Source organism: Rhincodon typus, chromosome 36 (genome assembly GCF_021869965.1).
Source record: "Rhincodon typus isolate 14 chromosome 36, sRhiTyp1.1, whole genome shotgun sequence".
NCBI classification, from domain to species: Eukaryota; Metazoa; Chordata; class Chondrichthyes; order Orectolobiformes; family Rhincodontidae; genus Rhincodon; species Rhincodon typus.
The window spans coordinates 23,722,237-23,745,486 of record NC_063367.1 but is presented as its reverse complement, the minus strand read 5'-3'; the positions used below and the strand labels follow the sequence as shown (position 1 = coordinate 23,745,486).

The 23,250-nt window shown below is 44.1% G+C and overlaps 1 protein-coding gene across 1 annotated transcript in view; it reads right to left on the bottom strand.

The window, feature by feature from the left end:
- The window catches only part of tm2d3 (TM2 domain containing 3), a 29,297-nt gene extending 8,711 nt beyond the window's left edge, over positions 1-20,586 (bottom strand). The window contains exons 1-4 of the mRNA XM_020511643.2: positions 20,478-20,586; positions 19,937-20,035; positions 19,598-19,755; positions 4,687-4,861 (exon numbers count right to left, since the gene is read on the bottom strand). Of these exons, the coding sequence (XP_020367232.1) occupies positions 4,687-4,861; positions 19,598-19,755; positions 19,937-20,035; positions 20,478-20,544 (499 nt within the window). The 5' untranslated portion in view covers positions 20,545-20,586. The remainder of the gene's footprint in view (positions 1-4,686; positions 4,862-19,597; positions 19,756-19,936; positions 20,036-20,477) is intronic.
- Positions 20,587-23,250: the final 2,664 nt, after the last annotated feature.

The window sequence follows — 23,250 nt, the reverse complement described above, 5'->3', positions numbered from 1 at the left end:
CTGATTGTAGTTAGGAAAAAGTTAGTATATATGCTTGAGAAGGGGTTGGGGGAAAAGAATAAGTAATAGGTGGAGATAGAGCCCACATAGAGAGAAAAAAACTTGGGCTGACAAAGGAATGGGTGAAGGTCAGCCTGGGAGAATGATTAGCTGCTAATGCTGTTAGTGGCTGACAATTAGTTATTTGTGGTAGTAGTCTGTGTGGTGACAGGGCCTAGTGTAAGTTAAGAGAAGGTGCTCAGGCCCTAAAATTATTGAAATTGACATTGAGTCCAAAAGGTTGCAGAGTTCCCAAGCAGAGAGTGAAGTGGTGATCTTCCAGCTTGCACTGCACTTTGCTGCAGTACTACAGCAAGCCTTTTGTCCAGTCCCTTTCCATTTATATCTGCTTTACATCAGTTTCAGAATTTCCAGATGCAGGCTCCAGCCAATTCCTCTTCAGCATGTATGTGCAACCTCTTCACATACTACCCTGATGGAGGGTGGACATCAGGACTCTCCGCTTCTTCCTGGAGAAAAGGCCTGAACCATCCCCATCCACCACCACTGTCCTTCGCTCATCCTCACTTTGAGCAACTTCTCCTTTAACTCCTCCCACTTTCTTCAGGTCAAAAGGGTAGCCATGGGTTTCAAATGGGCCGAGCTATGCCTGGCTTTTTGCGGGATACGAGGCACATTCATTGTTCAAGTCCTACTCTGGCCCCCACCCACAACTCTTTCTCCAGTATATCAATGAATTCATCGATGCTGCTTCCCTCTCTCATCTGGAATTGGAAAACTTCAATTTCACTTCCAATTTCTCACTCCCGCTCTCACCTTCACCTGGTCCATCTCTGACTCCTCTCTTCCTTTCCTTTATATCTGTTTTCATTTCTAGGGATAGTCTGGCCACCAAACTCACCAACTCCCATAGTTAACTCAACCATACATCCTCAAACCTTGCTTCCTGTAAAGACTCCACTCCATTCTCCCAAGTTCTCTGTCTTTTGTCACATCTGGTCCGATGTTGCCAATTTCAAGAAGGGTGCCTCCAAAATTATCACCTTCTTCCTCAACACTGTGGTAGACAGGGCCATCAGCCATGTCCAACCCATCTCCCGCACTTCAGCCCTCACTCCCTTCTCTTCCCTCCCAGAATAACGAAAAGGTCCCCCTTGTCTTCACCTACCATTCCACCTGCATCCACAACCAAAGGATCATTAGCTGCCATTTCCGCCACCTCCTGACACATATTCCTCTCCCCTCCCTTGCCAACCTTCTGCAGGGGCCATTTCCTCTGGGACACCCTGGTCCACTCCTCCTCCACTCCCAATACCCTCCCACAGCATCCTCCTATGCCATCGCAGAAGGTGTAATACCTGCCCGTTTACTTCCTCCCTCCTCAGTATCCAAGCGATTTATCCGCACTTCACTCAACCTAGTCAACTGTATTCGCTGCTCACAATGTGGTCTCCTCTACATTGAGGAGATGATGTGCAGACTGGGCAACCACTTTGCAGAACACATATGTTTTGTTGACCCTGAGCTTCTATTGCCATTTCAACATGCCACTGTGTTCCCTAGCCAACATCTCTGTCTTGGGCTTGCTAGAGTGTTCCAGCAAAGCTCTGAACAAGCTGAAAGAGCTACACCTTATTTTACACTTAGGCATTCTGCAACCTCTGGACTCAATATCAAGTTCGATAATTTCAGGGCCCGAGCACCTTCTCCCATCTCCTTACCCAACCCTCACACACCAGGTCCTGCACTACATGGACTGCTACCACAAACAACTCATTGACAGCCACTAATAGTCCCCATTAGCAGCTATTCATTCTCCCAGGCTGACTTTTAGCCATTCCTTTGTGTACCCAACTGTTTTTCCTCTGTATCTGGGCTCCATCTCCATCTATTGTTTACTTGTTCCCCCTCCTCCCACCCCTTCTCTAGCATATATACCAATATTTTCCTTGCTACAATCAGTTCTGAAGAAGAGTCACTGGACCTGAAACATTAACTCTGCTTTCTCTCCACAGATGCTGCCAGACCTGATGAGTTTTTACAGCAATTTCTGACTTTCAGTATCCACAGTTCTTTGCTTTTTTTTTTGCACTGAACTAAGCAGACAAGTCTCTGTTGAATTAATTGACCTTAATGAACAGCACTGCTAAGTTTAGAATCGGTGATGATAGCTAGGGGAAATCAGTGGATTGAGCAAACTAGAGATACGTTTTGCTGCAAGCATAATTTTGTATTCTGACTTCCTAGACATAAAAGTCTACATGCTATTTTTAAACTTATTTTCTGTATTTGTCTTAATATTTTAACGATCCACGTGCATCAACGCAAGTTATTTTAGACTGTTTCTATCGCATTATTCCAGTGAATAGCGACCGGTAGCGATAAATAACTCTGTTACTTTTACAATAGTCATGGAAAAGGATAGGTACATACAGCAGGGTAAGGTTTATAATTGGGGGAAGGGTAATTACGATTCTGTTAGGCAAGAACTGGATAACATAAAATGGGAACAGATGCTGTCAGGGAAGAGCAGTATTGAGATGTGGAGATTGTTTAAGGAAGGCATACTGCGTGTGCTCGATATGTTTGTCCCTAGCAGGCAGGAAAGATGCAGTCGAGTGAGGGAGCCTTGGTTCTCAAGAGACGTCGAACAACTGGTTAAGAGGAAGAAGGATGCTTATGTAAGGTTTAGGAACCAAGGAACGGAAAAGGCTCTAGAGGGATACAAGTTATCCAGGAAGGAGCTGAAGAAAGGGCTTAGGAGAGCTATAAGGGGGCATGAGAAAACCTTGGCAAATAGAATCAAGGAAAACTCCAAGGCTTTTTACACGTATGTGAGGAATAAGAGAATGACCAAAGAAAGGGTACGGCCGGGCAAGGATTGTAAAGGGAATTTGTGCACAGAGCCTAAAGAGATAGAAGAGGTCCTTAATGAATGCTTTTCTTCAGTATTCACAACTGAGAGGGACCTAGTTGTAGAGGAGGACAGTGTGAAACAGGCTGGTAGGCTAGAGGAGGTCGATGTTAGTAAAGAAGATGTACTAGGAATTTTGAGGAACTTGAAGATAGATAAGTCCCCCGGGCCTGATGGGATTTATCCAAGGATTCTATGGGAAGCGAGGGACGAGATTGCAGGGCCTTTGGCAATAATCTTTTCATCCTCACTGTCCACGGGTATAGTGCTGGAAACGTCATTCCCTTGTTCAAAAAAGGGAATAGGGATAACCTCGGAAATTACAGACCAGTTAGTCTTACGTCAGTGGTGGGCAAATTTTTGGAAAGGGCTCTGAGAGATAGGATTTATGATCACTTGGAAAGGCACAATTTGATTCGTGAGGGGTAGATCATGCCTCACAAACCTTGCTGAATTCTTTGAAGAGGTGACCAAACACGTGGATAAAGGTAGAGCAGTGGATGTGGTATACGTGGACTTAAGTAAGGCGTTTGATAAGGCGCCCCATGGTAGGCTCATGCAGAAGGTAAGGAGGCACGGGATAGGGGGAAATGTGACAGATTGGATTCAGAATTGGCTGACCCTTAGAAGACAAAGGGTGGTAGTGGACGGAAAATATTCAACATGGTACTCAGTCATAAGTGGTGTACTACAAGGATCTGTTCTGGGTCCTCTTCTATTTGTGATTTTTGTCAATGATTTGGATGAAGGAGTGGAAGGGTGGATTAGTAAGTTCACGGACGATACGAAGGTGGGTCGAGTTGTAGACAGTGCGGAGGGCTGTTCTAGGTTACAAAGGGACATTGATAGGATGCAGAGCTGGGCTGAGAAGTGGCAGATGGAGTTTAACCCTGAAAAGTGTGAGGTGATTCATTTTGGAAGGACAAACTTGAAAGCAGAATACAGGGTTAATGGAAAGATTCTTGGCATTGTGGAGGAGCAGAGGGATCTTGGGGTTCATGTCCACAGTTCCCTGAAAGCTGCCACCCAGGTGGATAGAGTTGTTAAGAAGGCGTATGGTGTGTTAGCTTTCATTAATAGAGGGATTGAGTTCAAGAGCCGTGAAGTTATGCTCCAGCTATACAAAACCCTGGTTCGGTCACATCTGGAGTATTGTGTCCAGTTCTGGTCACCTCATTACAGGAAAGATGTGGAAGCATTGAAAAAGGTGCAGAGGAGATTTACCAGGATGTTGCCTGGAATGGAGGGAAGGTCTTACGAGGAAAGATTGAGAGAGCTAGGGCTTTTCTCTTTAGAACGACGAAGGATGAGAGGTGACTTGATAGAGGTGTACAAAATGATCAGAGGTATAGATAGAGTAGACAGCCAGAGACTTTTTCCTAGGGTGGAGGTAGCTATTACGAGGGGGCAGAGTTTTAAAGTGAGTGGAGGTAGATATAGGGGAGACATCAGAGGTAGGTTCTTTACTCAGAGAGTGGTCGGGGCGTGGAATGCATTGCCGGAGAGGGTAGTGGAATCGGCCTCATTAGGGGCATTTAAGCGGCTATTAGATACGCATATGGATGATAGTATAAGGTAGGGGTGGAGGTTAGATAGACCTTAGGATTAGGGTAAAAGTTCGGCACAACATCATGGGCCGAGGGGCCTGTACTGTGCTGTACTGTTCTATGTTCTATGAATAAACCATGGAAACTAACAGTTTTCATTTGTAAATACTGTATGTCTTTCTGAAATACACTCATAACACCAACTGTCTATAAAAGGTTACTTACCAAGACAATGCACATGGTCCAGAGCTGTGCAGTTCGAAATAAAATATTCGCGTGGGCACTGCACTGTCTTGCATTTGGTAGTTTCTTTGCACTGGTATTCTGTAGGTGGTAGTTGCCAACAGAACCGACAGATCATTGCAATTTGAAATATTTTCTGTTCCATCTTATTTTCATCCTGAGTATGAAAACAGCAACATATAGAAACATAATATTGGGGTAAAAATGAATAATTAAATGAAGGTTCCCATAAGGTCCATAAGAAACATGAACAAAAGGCGGCTGTTCGGCCTCACCATCCAATAGGATCATGCCTGATCCAACACTCCTCACTTCCACTTTGCTATCTTATCCCCATAACCTTTGATTCCTCAACTGATCAAGAATCTATCTATCTATCTCAGCCTTAAATATACACAAGGACTTGGCCCCCATAGCTCTCTATTGCAAGGAGTTTCAAAGACTCTCAACCCTCAGAAGAAATTCCTCCTTATCTCCCTCTTAAATTGGCACCCCTTAATTCCGAGACTATGCCCTCTGGTCCTCGAATCTCACATGAGGGGAAATACCCTCTCAACATTTACCTTGTCAAGCCCCTTAAGAATCCTGTATGTTTCAATAAGATCACCTCTCATTCTTCTATACTCCAGTGAGTGGAATCCCAACCTGATTAACCTTTGTTCATAAGACTATTCCCCCATATCAAGGATCATCCTAGTGACCTGATATCTTTCCTTAGAGGACCAAAACTGTTCACAGTGCTCCAAATGTGACCTCTCCAACACATGGTACAATTGTACCAATATGTCCCTAATTTTATAATGCAACACCTTTGAAATAAGGGTGAACATTCCACTAGTCTTTTTGATTATCTGCTGCACCTGTGTGCATGCACAAGTTACTCCCAAATCCCTTTATGTTACAGCTTTTCATCATTTAAAGATTCTGTCCTTTTGTTCTCCTTTCCAAAGTGAATAACCTCATATTTTCCCACATTAAACTCCATGTGCCAACTTTTTTGCTCACTTACTTAACAGATCAACCTTTCTCTGCAAACTGTGTGCATCCCTCTACAACCTGTCTTTCCACCAATTATTGAGTCATCTGCAAATCTGGCAACAGTCTTTTCACTTTCTTCCTCCAACTCATTAATGTATATTGTAAACAGCTGTGTCCCAGCACTGATCCCTGTGGAACCCCACTGTTCACAGGTTGCCACTCTGAAAAAGAACCCCTTATCCCCACTCATTGTTTTCTACCCATTCTCCAATCCTTGTCAATATACTACATCCAGCACCATAGGCGCTTCTCTTCTGACTTAACCTTTTGCAAGGTACTTTGTCAAATGCCTTCTGGAAGTCCAAACACAACACATTTTAATTCTCCTCTATCCACTTTGGTTGAAATTTCCTTGAAAAGCTCTAATAAATTAGTCAGACACAATTTTCCTTTCATGAAGCCATGCTGACTCTGTGTGGTTAAATTGTGATTTTCTAAGTGTTCTGCTATTACTTCCTTGATAATTGATTCCAATACTTCTCCAACAACAGACGTTAGGCTCATCAGCCTGTAGCTTCCTGCTTTTTGCCTCCCTCGTTCTTTGAATAGGGGTGACACATTGGCAGTTTTCCAACCCTCTGGTACTTCTCCAAAATCGAAGTGTTTTTGGAAAATTACAACCAATGCATCCACTATCTCTATAGATACCTCTTTTAGGATGCAACACATCAGGGCTAGGGAACTTATCGGCCTTTAGGCTCATCAGTGTATCTAATACTAATTTTCCAGTGATGGTACTTAATTCCTCCGTCATATTCTTTAGCCTTAATGGGACAGTCAAAGTATCTTCCACTGTAAAGACTGTTGCAAAATATCTGTTTAACTCTTGCTTTTCCTTGCTTCATAGAATTCCTATAGTAAGGAAGCAGGCCATTCTGCCCATCAAGTCCACGCTGACCCTCTAAAGAGCATCCCTCCCAGACCCACCCCCCATCCCTGTCCCTGCAACCCTGCATTCCCCATGGCTAATCCATCTAACCTATTCACTATGGACAATTTAGCATGGCCAATGCACCTAACCTGAACATCTTCGTACTGTGGGGGGGAACCAGAGTACCCGAAGGAAACCCACACAGACTCAGGAGAATGAGCAAACTCCAAAGAGACAGTCGCCCAACGGTGGAATCAAACCCAGGTCCCTGTGCTGTGAGGCAGCATGCTAACCACTGAACCACTATACTGCCCCATGACCATCTCCCCAGATTCATTTTCTGAGGGGCTTATGTTCACTTTGATTTCTCTCTTCCTTTTTGTGTAATTAAAGAAGCTTTCTTATATTCCTCACTGGTTTACCCTCATTTTAGTTTCTATTAGCTTTTTAGATCTCCTTTGATGAATTCTGAATTTATCCCAGTCTTCAAGGCTATCACTGACTTTTACCTCCATATGGTTTTTTTTTCAACTTGACTATCTCCTTACTTTCCCCAGTTAGCCATGGTTGGTTTATCCCTCTCAGAATCTGTCTACTTTTCTGGGATGTATCTACTTTCAATTAATCACAGGATGAGGGTGTCACTAGCCACACGAGCATTGTTTGCCCAGAGGGCTGTTAAGAGTCAACTACATTGGTGTGGATTGAGTCACATCTAGGCCAGATCAGTTAAGGAGAGCAGTCTCCTTCCCCCAAGGACATTAGTAAACCAGATGGGCTTTTTCAACAATCAACAATGCATTCACAATCATTAGACTTCTAATTCCAGATTTTTTTTATTATTGAATTCAAATTCCGTCATGACAGGATTCGAACCCTCGTCCCAAGAACATTAACCTGGGTCTCTGGATTAATAGTTCAGCAACAATACCACTAAATCATTGTCTCACCTGCTTGTTTTTGATGGGAACCATGAACTACCTCCTGCAATAATTGCTACTGCTTGCTTACTGTCATTCCTGCTAATCTATCCACCCAGTTCACTTTAGCTACCTTTATCCTCATTTCATTGTAATTCCCTTTAAATTAAAAACTGTTATTTCTGACCCATGATTCTCACTCTTAAACGGAGTATGAAATTCTATCATGTTATGTTAACTACTTCCTCAGGGATATTTTTGTTGCAATTTTATTAAACCTGTCTCATTACTTGTTACCAGTTCCAAGATAACCTGCTCCCTGGTTGACTCCAAGACATTCTGCTCTAGGAAACTAACCCTAATGCGTTCTATGAGTTCCTCGTCATAGCTATCCTTTCCAATTTGATTAACCCAATCAACATGAACAGTAAAGTCATCCATAATTCTTTTTGTTTGAAGAAACAGACTCTTACTCTTTTGTTGATTTTAACCTTTCATGCAGAATAAACACTTTTTCTGGGCCTGTACACTAGTCCTATCAATTTGATTGTCCCTCAGACTCAAAATCAACCGAGCCTACATCATCTCTCACAACCATCCTTATTTCATCTCTTATTAACATTGCTACTCCACCACCTTTACCGTTTCTCCTGTCTCTCTGAAAGGTCAAATATCCCCAAGTGTTCAGTTCCCAGTTTTGATCTTCTTGTGACCATGGTGTTACACTCATTTACCTCAATTTGCCCAGTCAATTTGTTATCTTATTCCAACTGCTTCACACATTAAGATACAAAGCCTTTAACAAAGAACAATACAGCACACGAACAGGCCCTTCGGCCCTCCAAGCCTGCGCTGCCACATTTTGTTCTTCCATACCAAAATTGTCTTCACTTACAGGATCCGTAACCTCTATTCCCTTCCCAGTCATGTATTTGTCTAGGTGCTTCTTGAATGTTGCTATTGTGACTGCTTCCACCACCTCCACTGGCAATGCATTCTGGACACTCACCATCCTTTGCGAGAAAAACATGCCTTCCACATCTCTTAAACTCCCCCCACCACCATCCCCCTCGCACCTTGAGCCTGTGTCCACTAGTAATTGACCCCTCCACCCTGGGAAAAAGCCTCATACTTTCCACTCTATCCATGCCATTCACAATCTTATAAACTTCTGTTAGGTCACCCCTCAACCTCCTGCGTTTCAGTGAAAACAAACCTAGTCTAGCCAACCTTTCTTCATAGTTAGAATCCCCCATACCAGGCAACATCCTGGTAAACCTTTTCTGTACCCTGTCCAAAGCATCCACATCCTTCTGGTAGAATGGTGACCAGAACTGTACTCAATATTCCAAGAGTGGCCTAACTGAAGTTCTATAAAGCTGCAGCATGATTTATCTATCCTTATACTCGGTGCCCCTGAGGGATAGACAATAGGCAGGCAGATGGGATTTATTTAATTTGGTGTCATGTTCAACACAACATTATGGGCCGAAGGACCTGTTCACATGCTGTGCTGTACTGTTCTATGTTCTATAAATCCCTGCTCCAAGTGTACCACGCTGTCGCCGCCTCGCCAGTGCCAGGAGTCCCTGCTTTGGACGTACTGCAGCCTACTGGGGCTCAGAGTTCTTGTCACTCGACCTAAAACATTAACACTGATTTCTCTCCACAAATACTGCCAGACCTGCTGAGCTTTTCCAAAATAATTAATTAGCTCAGAGTGAAGGTGCCCAAGGTAGCAGTGAACAAAATATGACTGAACTTTATATTCAGCTGGAGGGAGGAGAAGTATGGGTCAAAAACAAAGTATTTTAAACTTAAATAAAGATGATTGTGAGGGCACAAAACCAGAGCTAGCTACCGTAAACTAACAAATTAAATTATGGATAAGAGATAGTAGGAACTGCAGATGCTGAAGAATCCGAGACAACAAGGTGCAGAGCTGGATGAACACAGCAGGCCAAGCAGCATCATAGGAGCAGAAAGGCTGACGTTTCGGGCCTAGACCCTTCATCAGAAATGGGGGAGGGGAAGGGGGTTCTGAAATAAATAGGGAGAGAGGGGGAGGCGGATAGAAGATGGATAGAGGAGAAGATAGGTGGAGAGGAAACAGACAGGTCGAAGAGGTGGGGATGGAGCCAGTAAAGGTGAGTGTAGGTGGGGAGTTAGGTTAAAAGATGCAGTGGAAGACATTTAAGAGGGCATTTCAGAATATACAGAATGAGAATCAGCTGTAGCTTTTGGGTTAGAAGGTTGTGCATTCATGACCCACTCCAGGATACATACAATAGATATATTCCAAAAAGTTAAAAAAATTCCACAGGGAGGACTCATTTTCCATGGTTAAATCAGGTGACAGATCAGTAAAACAGCAACAACTGACTAAATGACTGGTTAAGGAAAAAACTAGAATATGCAAGAAAGCTATGAAAATACATGTCAAGATTTTCAAAAACACTAAAAATGGATAAACAACTGAAGCATTTCTCCAGTGAAAGTGACTCTGGGAAAATAAGGAAACGGCTAGCGAATTGAACAGATATTTTGCAACAGGGCTTCATCAGAGGCTGCACTGATGACATTTCTCAGCAGGGTAATGAAACGGCTGTGAACTAACGAACCAGCTCAGTGAGCAAACCAACCACAGCATTTTGCATCAGTTTTCACTATATAGGATATGAGTAACATCTCATAAATATCTGCAAATCAGGAAAAGAAAGATAGGTAGGAACTCAGGAAAATTACAATCACTGGTGAAGTGATTAAATTGAACTGAGCAAATTATTGGGAGCTGTTGGGCTGACAAGTCCATGGGTTCTGATGAACTTCAACTTAGGATCTTAAAATAAGTGGCTAGTCAGACAGTTGATGCATCCATTTCCACAATTCCCTAACTTAGAAAAAATTCCATTATGTTGGAAAATAGAAAATGCAACTTATTACCTCAAAGGGTGAGGCAAGATAGAAAGCAGTAAAGTACAGGCCAGTTAGAAGGAAGGTGTTAGAACCTACTATAAAGACATTACACCAACGAAGTTAAGAAAGGCAGAGTCTACTTTTTTTTTGGAAAATCAAATTTCAAGGAAATCAGGTTTAACCAATTTATTAGAGCAACATCTGTTTTGGATAACAGGGGTGTTGTAGTACAGCAGTAGCTTCCTTACCTGCAAGTCAGGAAGCCCCAGTCCAAGTCTCACCTGCTCCAGATGTGTGTTATAGCATGTTAAAAAGCCTACGGAGTGGAAGCCACCATAAAATAAAACTGTGCTGTGGATAAAAGGGCTGGTGTGGCACAGTGGTATTGTCTCTACCGCTGAGAAGGAGGGGAGGGTTAGTAGTAATATATTGGCATGGATAGAAGATTACCTAGATAACAGGAAACAGTTGCATACATGAGTCACTTTCCAGTTGGTAAGATGTAACAAGCAGTGTGCCATAGGGATTCGTGGTGGGACCTCAACTGTTTACAATTTATATAAATGACTTGGTTTCTTCATCCAAAGTTACGGTTCCCAAATTAGCCCGATGGCACAAAGATAGGTCATGAAGCAGATGCAAGGATGTTACAGTTGTGTATAGATAGACTGTAAATGGGCAAAGATCTGACAAATGGAATATAGTATGCAAATACGTGAAATTATCCTCTTTGGCAGGAAAAGGAGAAAAACATATCAAAATGGTGAGAGATTGCAAAACTCTGAGATGCAGAAAGAGAGCAATGTAATCGATTCAGCGACTAGGACCCTGAACCTAAGTAAAGGAAACACACTATGAGGCACAAACTGGCTACGATATTAGGCAATATTACTTCAAAGAATGACAATGCGTAGGAAATGGCAAACATTTAAGTGCATAGAGGAACTATAACAAGTTAATTTCTGCTTGGCATATATGAAAAAAAGGAACAATGGCCCAACCATGGCTAAAAAGAGAAATTAGAACTAGTATTAGATCAAAGGAAGGAGCATACAAATTGGCCAAAGAAAGCAACAGACCTGAGGATTGGGAACAGTTTGGATTTCAGCAAACGACAAAGGGATTGGCTAAGAGATGGAAAATACAGCATAGGAGTCAGCTTGCAGGGAACGTACAAACTGATTGTAAAAGTTTTAATAGATATGCTAAGAGAAAAAGATTAGTCAAATGTAGATCTCCTACAATCTGACTTGTACAATACAGAAGAGGCCCTTTGGCCCATCAGGTCTGCACGGACTAAATTACTCTAAATCTACATTAGTCCCTTTTTCCAGCACTTGACCCATAACCTTGAATGTGCTGACATTTCAAGTGCTCATCCAAATATTTTTAATAAGATTGAGAAGCATCCCCCGTCCAGTATCCATCTCGGCAGTGCATTCCGGATACCTACCACCCTGTGGTGAAAAACCTTTTCCTCAAATTCCCTCGAAACCTCCTGCCTTTCACATTACAATTATTACTGACCCTTTAACTAAAGGGTATAGCTTCTTCCTATCCACCCTGTCCATGTCCCTCATAACATTATACACCTCAATCAGATCTCTTCTCAACCTTCTCTGCTCTGAAGAAAAGGACCTGAGCTTACCTAGCCTCTCCCATAATAGCCAAAAAGCTTCACTCCAGGCAATATCCCTAGTGAATCTCCCTGCACCCCCTGCAAAGTAATCACATCCTTTCTGTGGTGTGGTGACTGTAACTGAACACAGTACACCTGGTGTGACTTAGCCTAAGTCTTATACAGCTTAAACATTACCTTTTCCTTTGTATCTAGAACAAAAAAGGCCACATGTTGGCTTAGTGGTTAGCACTGCTACTTCACAGCGCCAGGGACCCGGGTTCAATTCCACCCTCAGGTGACCGTCTGTGTGGAGTCTGCACATTCTGCCTGTGTCTGTGTGGGTTTCCTCCAGGTGTTCCCAAGTCCAAAGATGTGTGGGTTAGGTGAATCGGCCATGCTAAATTGCCCAGAGTGTATTAGTCAGGTGGATTAGCATGGGGAATGCAAGGTTACAGGGACTGGGTAGCAGGGAAATGGATCTGGGTGGGATGCTCTTCGGAGAGTCAGTGTGGACTCAATGGACGGAATGGCCAGCTTTCACACTGTAGGGATTCTATTAACTGGTCCTGCTGCCTTCAGAGATCTATACACAAGCACCACAAGATGTCTGAGCTTCCTAGCATTCCTACCATTCATTGAGGACTACCTTGTCTTGTTACTTCTTCCAAAATGAATCATCTTACACTTTTCAGGGTTAAATATCATCCACCACTGATCTGCCCAACTGACAAATCAGTCTACATCCACTTGTAACCCAAAATGTTCTTCCTAACTGTCAACCATCCAGCCAATCTTCGTGTCATCTGCAAACTTATCTTTCATCCGTCCCACATTCTCATCTATATTGTTTACATACACACGTCATGAACAACAAGGAACACAGTATTAATCCCTGTAGCAGGCCACTGGACACTAATCTCCAATCATATAAACAGCCTTCGACTACCATTGTCTATCTCTTACTACGAAGTCAATTTGAATCCAACTTGCCAAGTTACTCTGGATCCCATGGGTTTTTAATCTTCTTTATCAGTCTCACATGTGGGGCCTGGTCAAAAGCGTACTGAAATCCATATAAACTTCATCTACTACACTACCCTCATTTTCATACTTGGTTACCTCTCAAAAAATTCAATCAAATTTTGTTTGGCATGACCTCCCTTTGACAAAGTATGCTGACTATCCCTGGTCAAACCTTGCCTGCCCAATTAGAGATTAATTGTCTCCTCCAGAATTTTCTCCAGTAGTTTCCCTACCTGTGATGTGAAATTCACTGGTTTGTAATTCCCCAGTTTACCTCTACCAGTCTTAGGAAGTGGAACTGACCGAACTGTCCTCCAGTAAGTGGCACCTCCTGTCACCAGAGGGTAAAATTTGGGTCAGAGTCCCTGTAAATTCCTCCCGGTTTCCAACAGCATCTCAGGATTCACCCAGTCCCAGGGATTTCCCCAACTTTAAGCCCATCAAAACGTCCAATAACTCCTTACTCCCGATGTCAATCAGCTCAAGAACCTCTCAATTCTCTCTTTCTGAATTCTGTACCCGCATCCTCTTTCTCCAAAGTGAAGACAGATGTGAAGTACTTGTTTCACACCCTTACAATGTTCTCCAGCTCCATATTGTTCCCTTGGTCCCTAATGGGCCCTACTCTTTCCCTGATTATGCTCTTCTCCTTGATATACTTACAGAATTTCTTAAGTCTCCCTAATCTTACCCACCAGTGTTTGCTCATTGTTCTTTTTTGCTCTAATTTTTTTTCTTACGTTGCCCTTTGTCCGCCAAGGCCTCCATTAGCTTGCTCCCTTTATAGACATTAAAAGCCTCTCTTTTCCTCTTTCTCCAGTCCTGAATATTCCTAAACATCCAGGGTTCTCTGGGCATACTGCTCTTATATTTCACCCTAAAGGAAACATGTTGGGTATATACCCTCCCAATTCCATTTTGAATGCCACTCCCCACCCCCCACCTCACTGCTCATAGTAGCTGTTCCCAGTCTACTTTGGTCAGATCCTGCCTTATTTTAATAAAATCTGCCCTCCCCCAATCCAAAATGCTTTTTGTGTAACATCTTTTTCCTTTTCCATAAGAAACTTAAAACATAGTCTCGTGGTCATTATTGCTAAAACTTTTCCTCTCTGTCACCTCGAACATTTGTCTGGCTGTGTTCGCCAGAATTACGTCCAGCATTGCACTGTCCCTTCCAGGACCTTCTAGATATTGATATATAAAGCTCACCTGGATTGAATCATGAAATCATACAGTACAAAGAGGACTGCCAACAAAGAACTACTGTATTATTACACATCCCACTTTCCAGCACTAGACGCATAGCCTTGAAAATTTTAGCACTTCAACTGAATAAGTATTTTTTAAAGGTTGAGGTTTTGTGCCTCAACTACCCTCCCAGGCAGTGCATTCCAGATTCCCAAGAAAAAAACTTTTCCACAAATCACTCCAAATATTCTACTTTTCACCTTAAAATTATGCCCTCCTTGTCACTGATGATTCAACAAAGGGAACCAGTTGCCTCATATCCACCCTGTCCATGCCCCTCATAACCTTCTACACTTTCTGTGCTCATATGATTTATCTATAATACTCCTGGCATGAAAGTAGAGGCCATCCAGCCTCGTCTTACTCCCTTGAAACTCAAGATGGCTGAATTCCTTCTGCCATGGTTCCCTCAATAAAGTACGCTGTGTCTCTTTCTCCACCCAACTCGTTTAAATTCCTCACAATAGCACTAGCAAACCCATCCGCAAGGGAACAAAACAGAGGTGATAATGGGGAACAAAGAGATGGCAGACCAATTAAAGGACGAACTGAAAGAAATGGCATTGGGAAAACATATGAGATTAAAGGCCGAGAAATCCTGAATACTTAAGGAAGTGACCTAGAAATAGTGGATGCGTTGGTGGTCATGTTTCAAGGTTCTAGAGACTCTGGAAAAGTTCCTACAAATTAGAGAATAGGCAAAGTAATTCTACCACTTAATAAGGATGTAGAGAGAAAAAAGGAAATTATAGACAGGAATAGGGAAAGTGCTCAAGTCCATTATAAAACAATTAACAGCACAACATTTGAAAGGAGTGACAAGATTGGATAGAGACAGCATGGATTAACCTGTGGGACTCTCTACTGCAGAAAGCTGTTGAGGCCAGTTCGTTGAGATATATTCAAAAGGAAGCTGGACATGGCCCTTGCAGCGAAAGGGATTAAGGGGTATGGAGAGAAAGCAGGAGTGGAACACTGACATTGCATTATCAGCCATGATCATATTGAATGGTGGTGCAGGCTCAAAGGGCCGAATGGCTTACTCCTGCACATATTTTCTATGTTTCTATGATTTACAAAAGGGAGATCATGCTTGACAAATCTACTGAAATTTTGAGTTGATAAGGGGCAGACAAAGAATGTGTTTTATTCGGACTTTGAGGAAGCTTTTGGGAAGGTCCCAAATAAGGGATTAGCATGTAAAATTAATGCACATGGGAGTGGGAGTAGCATACTGACATAAAGAGAACTAGCTGGCAGACAAGAAACAAATTGTAGGCATAAACAGGTCTTTTTCCAAATTGCAGGCAATGACTAGTATGATACCGCAGGGATCAGTGCTTGGACTCCAGTTATTCACAATATATATTGTTAATGATTTGGATGAGGGACCTATGAGTCATATCTCTAAGTCTGCAGATGATACAAAAAAAGGGCAGAAGGGTGAGCTGTGAGGAGGATGCAGAAATACTTCAGTGTGATTTGGACAAGTTGAGTGAGTGAACAAACGTATGGCAGAGGTGGTGTAGCAGATGATGTGAGGTTATCCACTTTGATAGTGGACATGAAGGCAGATTATTATCTGAATGGCAATAGATTGGGGAAGAGATAGATGCAATGAGACTTGGGTGTCCTTGTACACCAGTTGCTGAAAGTAAGCATACTGGTGCAGCAGGCGATGAAGAAGGGCTTCATATTGAAGGGTTTTCAAGTACAGCATCTGGGATGTTTTGCTGTAATTGTACAGGGCTTGGGTGATACCACTCCTGGGAGTACTGTCTGTAGCTTTGATCTTTTTATCTCAGGAAGGATGCCCTGGCTATGGAGGGAATACAACAAAGTTTTAGCAGACTGATTTCTAGGATGGCAGTAGTGACATATGAAGACAGACTTGATCGGTGAGGATAATGTCCACTGGAGTTTAGTAGAACAAGGGGGAGATCTGACAGAAGCCTATAAAATTCTAAAAAAATTAGACAGGGTAAATGCAAGGTGGATGTTCTCAATGGCTGGGGATCACAGTTGAGAATACAAGGTAGGCCATTTAAAACTGCAATAAGCAGAAATTTCTTCACATAGATCGTGATGAGTCTGCTGAATTCTCCAATACAGAATGTAGAATGTTTTGGAGGTGGTATAGTTCTTATGGGTAAAGGGTTCTAAAGTTTGCGAGAAGATTTGTAGCTCGGGTTGTGGATCAGGTTATAGAAATGCTCGCCAATACGGTGGGTTTGGTTGCAAATGTTTCGTCACCCTGCTAGGTAACATCGTCAGTGCGCCTCCAGTGAAGCGTTGGTGTTCTGGCCCGCTTGTTATTTACATGCCTCAGTTTGTTGGGTGTTTGATACCACTTCCGATTCTGTCTCTCAGTGGTTTGTACACAGGGTCTAATTCAATGTGTTTGTTAATGGAGTTCCGGTTAAAATACCAGGATAAAGGGATCAAAGGGCATGGGGAGGAAGCAAGAACAGGGAACTGATTTGGAAGGTCAGCCATACTGAATGGCAGAGCAAGCTTGAAGGACTGGCCTACTCCTGCACCTACTTTCTATGTTTTTATGTATTCCAGTAACAGTCAAGGGATTGAGTTTCCTAGTCCTGTTCCTGAATTTTTATTTTCACTTCCAGAATGATTTTGGAATAGCAAGGGATTTTGACAGAGGAAAGAGAAGTTCAAAAGCACCAAATATGACAGATGAATACATAAACCTCAGTGGCAGATATATGCACGTCTGTATCCTTAATGAATATTTTTCTTCGGTGTTCACAACTGAGAGGGACATAGTTGTAGAGGAGGACAGTGTGAAACAGGCAGGTAGGCTAGAGGAGGTGGATGTTAGTAAGAAAGATGTACTAGGAATTTTGAGGAACTTGAAGATAGATAAGTCCCCCAGGCCTGATGGGATTTTTCCAAGGATTCTATGGGAAGCAAGGGAAAAGATCGCAGAGCCTTTGGTGATGAACTTTTCGTCCTCACTGTCCATGGGTATAGTGCCGGAAGATTGGAGAGTAGCAAACATCATTCCCTTGTTCAAAAGAGTGAATAGGGATAACCCCGGAAATTACAGGCTGGTTAGTCTTACTTCAGTGGTAAGCAAATTATTGGAAAGGGCTCTGAGAGATGGGATTTATGATCACTTGGATAGGCACAGTTTGATTCGTGATAGTCAGCATGGATTTGTGAGGGGTAGTTCATACCTCACAAACCTTATTGAATTCTTTGAAGAGGTGACCAAACACGTGGATGAAGGTAGAGCATACATAGATGGTATACATAGATTTAAGTAAGGCGTTTGATAAGGTTCCCCATGGTAGGCTCATGCAGAAAGTAAGGAGGCATGGGATAGGGGGAAATGTGGCAGATTGGATTCAGAATTGGCTGACCCTTAGAAGACAAAGGGTGGTAGTGGATGGAAAATATTCAACATGGTGCTCAGTTACGAGTGGTGTACCACAAGGATCTGTTCTGGGTCCTCTTCTATTTGTGATTTTTGCCAATGATTTGGATGAAGGAGTGGAAGGGTGGATTAGTAAGTTCGCGGACAATAGGAAGGTGAGTCGAGTTGTGGATAGTGCGGAGGGCTGTTCTAGGTTACAAAGGGACATTGATAGGATGCAGAGCTCGGCTGAGAAGTGGCAGATGGAGTTTAACCCTGAAAAGTGTGAGGTGATTCATTTTGGAAGGACAAACTTGAAAGCAGAATACAGGGTTAATGGAAAGATTCTTGGCATTGTGGAGGAGCAGAGGGATCTTGGGGTTCATGTCCACAGTTCCCTGAAAGCTGCCACCCAGGTGGATAGAGTTGTTAAGAAGGCGTATGGTGTGTTAGCTTTCATTAATAGAGGGATTGAGTTCAAGAGCCGTGAAGTTATGCTCCAGCGATACAAAACCCTGGTTCGGTCACATCTAGAGTATTGTGTCCAGTTCTGGTCACCTCATTACAGGAAAGATGTGGAAGTGTTGAAAAAGGTGCAGAGGAGATTTACCAGGATGTTGCCTGGAATGGAGGGAAGGTCTTACGAGGAAAGGTTGAGAGAGCTAGGGCTTTTCTCTTTAGAATGACAAAGGATAAGAGGTGACTTGATAGAGGTGTACAAAATGATCAGAGGTATAGATACAGTGAACATCCAGAGATTTTTTCCTAGGGTGGAGGTAGCTATTATGAGGGGGCAGAGTTTTAACGTGAGTGGAGGTAGATATAGGGGAGACGTCAGAGGTAGGTTCTTTACTCAGAGAGTGGTCGGGACGTGTAATGCATTGCCGGAGAGGGTAGTGGAGTCGGCCTCATTAGGGGCATTTAAGCGGCTATTAGATAGGCATATGGATGATAGTATAAGGTAGGGGTGGAAGTTAGATAGACCTTAGGTTTAGGGTAAAAGTTCGGCACAACATCGAGGGCCGAAGGGCTTGTACTGTGCTGTACTGTACTGTACTGTTCTATGTTCTATCCCTCAGACATAGAAAGAAAATTCATGTCAGCAATGATGGACATTAACAATTTTACTGAGGGCAATGACATCAAGGTAGGGCTTGGTCAAATTGACAGAAACATATCCTGTAAAATATTGTATCTTTCTGCTCATTGACTGGTCTCCTGTGCATCAACCCCTTCCATTCCACCAGTGATAACAGAACTCAAGCCTTCTCTGGAGCTCTGTACATTACTACTCCACCCCTAGATACAAATGGCTTGCATTTCACCCATATTCAGGGGAGGCAATGGCCTAGTGGTATTAGCGCTGGACTGTTAATCCAAAGACCCAGGGAATGTTCTGGAACCTGGGTTCAAATCCCATCACGGCAGACGGTGAAATTTGAATTCAATAAATATCTGGAATTATGAGTCTAATGGTGACCATGAATCCATTGCCGATTTGTCAGAAAAACCCATCTGGTTGACTAATGTCCTTTAAGAAAGGAAACTGCCATCCTTAGCTGGTCTGGCCTACATGTGACTTGACCCACAGCAATGTGGTTAACTCATAACAGCCCTCTAGGCAATTAGGGATGGGCAATAAATGCTGGCCTAGCCAGCAACACCTTCATCCCCTGAATGATGAAAGAAGAAAAAAAAAACACACCTAATTGTTCTACAAATATATATTGTCTGTTCTCTAATATGAAACACGAGGTAATTTTTTAATGTCTTATATTAATAAATTAAAACAATCTACAAACAAAACTAAAAAGTTGGCAAAAATTTAATAACATATTATCAAAATCCCCAGGCACTGTACAAAATGGTTTACTCACAACACACTGTACACCTGGCTTGACTGTACAGTTGAATAATGTGTCCTTTCCATAGATGCAGTTCCAATTCAGCGTACAATTCATACAAACTGGAGGCAATTTGCCACAAAGTCCAGCACTGGGGCAGTGTGAAAGGTAAGACAGTTCCGTGGTTACAGCTAGAAATAGTCAGAGGCAGAGTTGCAGAGAATCATCACTGTGTCAAAGATGAGCTCAAAGATTAGATAGGTTCTACTTCAGAGAACATTGTTAAAAAATTGATTGATATCAATAAACGTTAACAATAGAACAGAAGGGACAAAAAGACAGAAGCTGCATTTTTATTGTATACATCCTTACAGTCTACTCGGTAAGCAGGAGTAGTGCCCAGAGTGGTGGATGGAAATGCAGCATCTTTGGGTGACAGCATCCCGTCAGGTTCCTTGGTAACTCGAGAATCTGTTGGAAAATGTTTACACTGTGTTCAGGCTGAAATTTGTGTGTCATCCACCAACCACCAGCAATAACGGAGAAACGGGCTACAATGTTTAATGATAAAGATACTCAGTCGTTTCGGTCAGATGTTGTTGATGATTGTTATAAAGAGTCAGGAGGCTCTTCTTGTGTTACAGTGGTAGTGTTCCGTCTCTGGACCAGGAAGGCCGGGATTAAATCCCATTTGCTCCAGAGGAATGTCTGAACAATTTGATTGAAAAAGTCAGGGGTGTGAAGCCGGTGGTAGTAAAATGACAAGAGTTTATTTTTGGCTGCTATGTGTGATTCCACCCCGCAGGCGAACAGCTCTTCATCCCCCACAAGGCCAAGCACCGGCCACTGAGCTTGACATGGTGTGACATTCCCAGCACCCTCGAGCGGCCCCAGCCCCATGTCCCAAACTCACCAGCCCTCAGGAGGCCGAACAACTGCCACAAAACCAGGCTCCGATCGAGAACCTTCCATATCGCCATCGCACCCCACCATCGGCCAATCAGATCACAGGAACCACCAGCCAATCCTATCACTGAAACCACCAGCCAATGCCATCACTGAAACCACCAGCCAATCATATCACAGGAATCGGATTGCCTGGTGATGAGGAGGCGGTCCCATTCTTTCAAACAGAAACTGAAAGAGAAACCCACTAGCAACAAAACCAGAGATAGTAGAAACTGCCGATGCTGGAGCATCTGAGATAACAAGGTGCAGTGCTGGATGAATACAGCAGACCAAGCAGCATCATAGGAGCAGGAAAGCTGACCTTTCGGGCCTAGACCCTTCTTCAGAAAATTCAGCAACAAAACCAGAACTTGCTGGAAAAGTTCAGCAGGTCCTTCGAACTCAAGACTGGGGAAGGGTCATTCGACCCGAAACGTTAACTCTGGTTTCTCTCCACAGATGGTGCCAGACCTGTTGAGCTTTTCCAGCAATTTCTGATTCGAAGCAGCCGCAGTATGTTCAGTTTTTACTTAGCAACTCAGCAGTTATAGAGTCATACAGAGATAGTAGGAACTGCCGATGCTGGAGAATCTGAGATAACAAGGTGTCGAACTGGATGAACACAGCAGGCCAAGCAGCATCAGAGGAGCAGGAAAGCTGACGTTTCAGGCCTAGACCCTTCTTCAGAAATGGGGGAGGGGAAGGGGATTCTGAAATAAATAGGGAGAGAGGGGGAGGCGGATAGGCGATGGATAGAGGAGAAGATAGGTGGAGAGGAAACAGACAGGTCAAAGAGACGGGGATGGAGCCAGTAAAGGTGAGTGTAGCTGGGGAGTTAGGGAGGAGATAGGTCAGTCCAGGGAGGACGGACAAGTCAAGGGGGCGGGATGAGGTTAGTAGGTAGGAGATGGGGTGGGGCTTAAGGTGGGAGGAGGGGATAGGTGGAAGGAAGAACAGGTTAGGGAGGCGGGGACGAGCTGGGCTGGTTTTGGGATGCCATAGGGTGAGGGGAGATTTTGAAGCTTGTGAAGTCCACCTTGATACCATTGGGCTGCAGGGTTCCCAAGCCGAATATGAGTTGCGTTCCTGCAACCTTTGGGTGGCATCGTTGTGGCACTGCAGAAGGCCCAGGATGGACATGTCGTCTGAGGAATGGGAGGGGGAGTTGAAATGGTTCGCGACTGGGAGGTGCTGTTGTTTGTTGCGAACCGAGCGTAGGTGTTCCACAAAGCGGTCCCCAAGCCTCCGCTTGGTTTCCCCGATGTAGAGGAGGCCACATCGGGAACAGCGGATACAGTATACCACATTAGCAGATGTGCAGGTGAACATCTCTTTGATGTGGAAGGTCTTCTTGGAGCCTGGGATGGGGGTGTAGGGGCAGGTGTAGCACTTCCTGTGGTTGCAGGGAAAAGTGCTGGGTGTGGTGGGGCTGGAGGGGAGTGTGGAGCAGACAAGGGAGTCACGGAGACAGTGGTCCCTCCGGAAAGCAGATAACGGTGGGGAGGGAAAAATGTCTTTGGTAGTGGGGTGGGATTGCAGATGGCAGAAGTGTTGGAGGATGATTTGCTGGATCCAGAGGTTGGTGGGATGGTATGTGAGGACAAGGGGGATTCTGTTTTGGTTGTTATTGCGGGGAGGGCATATGAGGGATGAGTTGCAGGAAATGCGAAAGACACGGTCGAGGGCGTTTTTGACCACTGTGGAGGGGAGGTTGCGGTCCTTGAAAAACGAGGACATCTGGGATGTCCGGGAGTGGAATACCTCATCTCGGGAGCTGATGTGGCGGAGGCGAAGGAATTGGGAATAGGGGATGACCTTTTTGCAGGAAGGTGGGTGAGAGGAGGTGTATTCTAGGTAGCTGTGGGAGTCGGTAGGCTTGAAATGGATATCAGTTTCCAGGTGGTTGCCAGAGATGGAAACAGAGAGGTCCAGGAAGGAGAGAGAGGTATCGGAGATGGTCCAGGTGAACTTAAGGTTGGGGTACCTCTACATCGCCAGCTCTCTGACACCTCCTCCTACTGCCTCCTTGATCATGACCCCACCCCCGACCACCAAAACATCATCTCCCAAACCATCCACAACCTCATCACTTCAGGTGACCTCCCACCCACAGCCTCCAACCTCATCATTCCCCAACACCGCGCCGCCCGCTTCTATCTCCTTCCCAAAATCCACAAACCTGACTGCCCTGGTCGACCCATTGTCTCGGCCTGCTCCTGCCCCACCGAACTCATCTCCACTTATCTCGACTCCATTTTCTCCCCCTTGGTCCAGGAACTCCCCACCTACGTCCGTGACAACACCCACGCCCTCCACCTCCTCCAAAACCTCCGATTCCCTGGTCCGCAACACCTCATCTTCACCATGGACGTCCAGTCCTTATACGCTTGCATTCCCCATGCAGATGGCCTAAAGGCCCTTCGCTTCTTCCTGTCCCGCAGGCCCGATCTGGCCCCCTCCATTAACACCCTCATCCGCTTAGCCGAACACGTCCTCACCCTTAACAACTTCAATTCCTCCCACTTCCTACAGCCATGGGTACCCGCATGGGCCCAAGCTATGCCTGCCTTTTTGTAGGATACATGGAACAATCCCTTTTCCGAAGCTACACTGGCCCTATCCCAACCTCTTCCTCCGTTACATCAATGACTGTATCGGCACCGCCTCGTGCTCCCACGAGGAGCTCGAACAGTTCATCCACTTCACTAACACCTTCCACCCCAATCTTAAGTTCACCT